The sequence below is a fragment of the Vitis riparia genome, chromosome 5 (assembly GCF_004353265.1).
Source record: "Vitis riparia cultivar Riparia Gloire de Montpellier isolate 1030 chromosome 5, EGFV_Vit.rip_1.0, whole genome shotgun sequence".
Taxonomy (NCBI): Eukaryota; Viridiplantae; Streptophyta; class Magnoliopsida; order Vitales; family Vitaceae; genus Vitis; species Vitis riparia.
In genome coordinates, this window is record NC_048435.1 from 856,249 (window position 1) to 861,128 (window position 4,880).

General features: G+C 33.6%; 1 protein-coding gene across 1 annotated transcript; it reads left to right on the forward strand.

Moving 5' to 3' along the window:
• Positions 1-81: 81 nt before the first annotated feature.
• LOC117914435 ((S)-8-oxocitronellyl enol synthase CYC2-like) lies at positions 82-1,158 on the forward strand. The gene is made up of 2 exons (XM_034829781.1): positions 82-126; positions 189-1,158. Exons 1-2 carry the CDS (start codon positions 82-84, stop codon positions 894-896), a joined length of 753 nt encoding a protein of 250 aa, XP_034685672.1. The 3' UTR covers positions 897-1,158.
• Positions 1,159-4,880: the final 3,722 nt, after the last annotated feature.

The window sequence follows — 4,880 nt, forward strand, 5'->3', positions numbered from 1 at the left end:
TCCTCAATTGACTTGTTCTCTACAGCTGTTATAACAAACTTTATCTCTTTTGTATATTCTCTTTTCCAGCTTAATATTTCCATGTATATAGGCTTAAGACTAGGCAACTCTGTTATGATTTTAGCTGTATATATTGCATCGATCCCTTCAATAAGATATCTGAATTTTCCAATCTCTTATTCTGTTAGGGCCAACTGCCATGTCCAGAAACTCCGTTTCGTGAGGACTCGGCCCGCCTCCCATACCCGAACTTCTACTACGCGCTCGAAGACCTCATAGCTTCCTACTCGCCGTCCCTCTCCTACTCGATTCACCGGTCTTCCATCATCCTCGGCGCGTCTTCAAGGAGCGCGTACAACGCGCTGCTCACACTGGCAGCCTATGCTGCCATATGTAAACACGAAAGCTTGCCGTTTCGGTATCCCGGCACCCGATACACGTGGGAGCATTTCTGCGACATATCGGACGCGCGTTTACTGGCGGAGCAGCAGATATGGGCAGGGGTTTCGGAGAAGGCAAAGAACCAAGCGTTCAATTGCGTGAACGGCGACGTTTTTACTTGGAAGAGCATGTGGAAGGTAGTGTGCGAGGTGTTTGATGTTGAGTTTGTGGAATTTGATGAGTCCCAAGAGTTTGATTTTGTGGGGATGATGAGTGGAAAAGGAAAAGTTTGGGAGAGTATAGTGAAAAAGTATGGGCTTTACGAGACGAAATTGGAGGAGATCACTTGTTTTGCAGCTCTGAATACGGTTTTGCATATGGAATTTCAGCATGTGTGTAGCATGAACAAGAGTCGCAATTTTGGGTGGTTTGGCCATGTGGATACACTGCAGAGTGTTGGAACCTGGGTGGAGAGATTGAGAGTGATGAAGATAATACCCGCAAAAACAGACTGAAAAAAGAAAAAGAAAAAAAGGAAGTAGTAGAAAGGAGGGGTCTCGGCGGCGACAGGGAAAGTGACAGTGCCGCTGAATGGCCGGGCAAACATCCGTACTTTTCGCATGAAATTTCAGGGAATACTACATTCGCCGCGAGGAACATTCGTACAATGGTAGATTTCGTTTTGAACAATTGGATTGAACGGTGAATTAACCCAAAACTTTTATTTGATATTTTTTATTCTTTAAAAAAAGTTATAAATTTTTATGGGATGATTTAGGATTTTTTTTTCTTGAAATTTTTGTGATAATTAGGTAATTTTATTTTGGAGAAGTAATTATATTTGATTATTAAAATTGTTAGAATTGTTGAAAAATTTTAGAATTTTGGCATGAGTTATGTTTAATCGATATTTGAATTATTTAAAATTTATTTGGTTGTATTTGGAAAAATTATGGAATTTTTGTATTGATTATGTTCAATTGATATTTGAATTATTGAAAATTTATTTTTTTTTGTTTTTTGTAATTTTATTGTGGAGAAATAATTATATTTCATTATTGGAATTATTAAGGTTGTAAAAAAATTATGGAATTTCGGTATTGATTATGTTCAATTGATATTTGAAATATTGAAAATTTATTTGGTTGTTTTTGGTAGTTTTATTGTGGAGAAATAATTATATTTGATTATTGGAATTATTAGGGTTGTGGAAAAATTATGGAATTTTGATATAGATTATGTTTAATTGATATTTGAATTATTGAAAATTAATTTGGTTGTTTTTGGTAATTTTATTGTGGATAAATAATTATATTTGATTGTTGAAATTATTGAGGTTGTGAAAAAATTATGGAATTTTGGTATTGATTATATTCAATTGATATTTGAAATATTGAAAATTTATTTGGTTGTTTTTTTGGTAATTTTATTGTGGATAAATAATTATATTTGATTATTGGAATTGTTGGGATTGTTGAAAAATTATGAAATTTTAGTAGGAATTTTGGTACAAATTTTTGTGATACTTATGAATGAGGATAATTAACCTTATTACATTTCATTTACATTATGGTTGTGTGAAGGAAAATAAAAAACAGTCAAAAGTGCATGAAATGGAAAAAATAAAAATAAAATAAAATAGTAATGAAAAGTAAAGGCTCATGTGAGACGAATTAAGAAGAGAGTGAGATCCCTAGGGTGAAAGACTCAAAAATCTACCTCGGGAAGACTTTGAATGAGAGTGTATTTTGGTACGAACGTGTATCTTTCGGTAAAAGCCCGAGAACAATACTTTGTATGATTGTGTGTTACATATTCACTTGCATTTTACTTAATTGTTGAAAATTGTTGAATTGTTATAATTATATAAATTAAAATGTTTGAGTTGATCAATTATGATGGAATGCTTATTTTGTGTTCACTTGAACCTTAGTAATCTCAATTAACCCCTTGAGTGTAAAGCACCATACTGAATAATGTAGAATGCTCACCACTTGCTTTTTAAATCTTTTTAGATGCAGATGTAGCTCCTAATGATAAACAAATGGATAGGGAATAACTTAGAGGATTTTGTTACCTTCAGTTGTGTTAGGTTATTTGAAAACATGTTCTAGTATATTATTAAACTATGTAATTGTATATGGACTTGTTTTGGATTGAATTTGCTCATATTGTGGACTTTCATTTTAGACTTGAGTTGGAGATCTTACTGTTATTGAATGTTCTTGTTGCTCTTGAGTAGTTATCTATAATAAATTGGAATGTTAGTTGAAAAGAGCTCTAATGTGATTTATGTTTAGAAAAAAAAAAATCAGAGCATTTTGGTTACTTGCCCAACCCTTAGGATCAAACATTTGACATGGGATCATAGGCCAAATTCTAGATCGTTCAAAATTTGGGTCATGGCAATTTATATATACATGTGATCAAAAGGCAAAAGATGATATAACCACGCGCAACCTTGTTTGCTATGGATTAAGGTGGGTAACATGGGAGCTATGAAGTGGACGAACTTCCACAAGTGAACAAATTTCACCACTAAACAAGAATTGAATTCGATGCAAACACAAATCACACAAGAAAACGATCTTCTGTGTTCGCATGAAAACAAACTTTCTTTTAAAAAACAAACTTCCGTATTCATGAGTTCCAAAAATATTTCCACATTCAATAAGATTGACACACGTGCCAAACACTTTCTCTATAAAAATGGAAAAGAAAAAGAGAGGGAAAGGAATTCTTTTTAACCAAAATAAGCTATTCACTTTTAGGTAACCTCGTTTGGTTAGTGTTTTAGGTGGACCCAACTTTTAGGTGGCTTCAAAATGCATTGACAAAATGAGTAGGTTAGAAATGACCCTTTGGGCTAAGGGTTTTGGGTAGCTACATTTATGGGTTTAGCTACATTTGGTTAAGTGTTTTAGGTGGACCCAATTTTTAGGTGGCTTCAAAATGCATTGACAAAATGAGTAGGTTAGATATGACCCTTTGGGCTAAGGGTTTTTGGGTAGTTACATTTATGGGTTTAGTTATATTTCTACTTTTTTGCATGATACATTTTTTAAGTGTTATTATTAGTATTCCAAATTCATTTGTTAGTAGTTTTAAATGTTTGTTCTTGTATCTTTTTGTCAAAACGTAAGGAAAAGAAAATAGAACAAAATTAAAAAAAATAAAGGAAAAAAATATGTGGACCCCATGTTTTGGCTCATGCACTTCCACTTAATGGCGATCTCGATTTTTATTTGAAAATGATTTTATTTATTAGAAAATGACTTAGAGTCGCCACTTATTTTTGTTTTATTATTTTTTTTAAAAGGGTAAACAAAATAAGAAAGAAAACCCTAAGTGTGACTTCTTATTTTGGAAAATGTGGTTTGTGAAAAACTGGATCAGGCTCGAGGGTCAGGTTACTTATCGGGAAGGTACGGTAAAGACCGTAACACCCCTCTAAGTCCCTAAAGTTGGGTCTCTACTAATAAAATGAAGGTGACGTGACAATCGATAAGAAAATCAATGAATACCCGGAACTATCATGTACATGTAAGAATCAAAACATGCATAGAGAATGACCAGAATGGGAATGGATGCATATCTGGGCAACAAGCCACTATGCGCTATCAAGAAATGAGGTTAGTGCACAATTAATGAATACAAAATATGTCACTCATATCACCAAACAAAATGAAGGACCACCAATAGCATGCATGATATTTTATTCAAAGCCATTTTTATTTTAAAGAAAATTTATTTGATGTTAGGCCCCTACCATAGCCCCCATTTATTTTAGCATGGAATCAATTCCATAAATTCCATTGCTTGGAATTATGAAATTGAATCTATGTTTATTTTAAAACATTTAAAAGAACATGGGAGTTATGAACTTACGTGCCAAAAAGAAAAATGGCATCAACATTAACAAAAATGGGTTTTTGGAACCTAAGAAAAAAAAATGCTAAGGATGAAAAATGGGAGGGTTTGAAATTATTTTTAAATAAAACAAAATCTGGAAAATTATTTGAGAAATGAGGTTATGGAAATTATTTCTTAAAATAGAAAAGAAAAATTATAAGGAAACCACGTGGCCAAAAGTGGCTATGCAACTGGATATGTGCATGTGTGGGACCAGGATGGAATGATGGGACTGGCTATGAGATAGCCAATGAAATTGAGGTAGCCAAGGAGTGACATGCTGCAAACTTCTCAATGGGATTCACTTTTGTAAAATTCAGCAACCTCGAGACAGAGACTGTAATTCTTTACCTCGCTGTTATTACCTATGAACCCCAAGAATGTCATGTAGACTAGCACCATTCCAAGCCGGAAGGTCTCAAAATGCAAACAAAAGTATTGACTAAGCGACTAAAATCCGTTAACATCCAAGTAACACTTTCAATCTCATGAGGATTTGATTCAACATAACAATGGTTGATAGTGCTGCCATTGTACATGTCGACTTTTATGATCATATTTTGGGTGAGTCACCAAATAACAAAGGT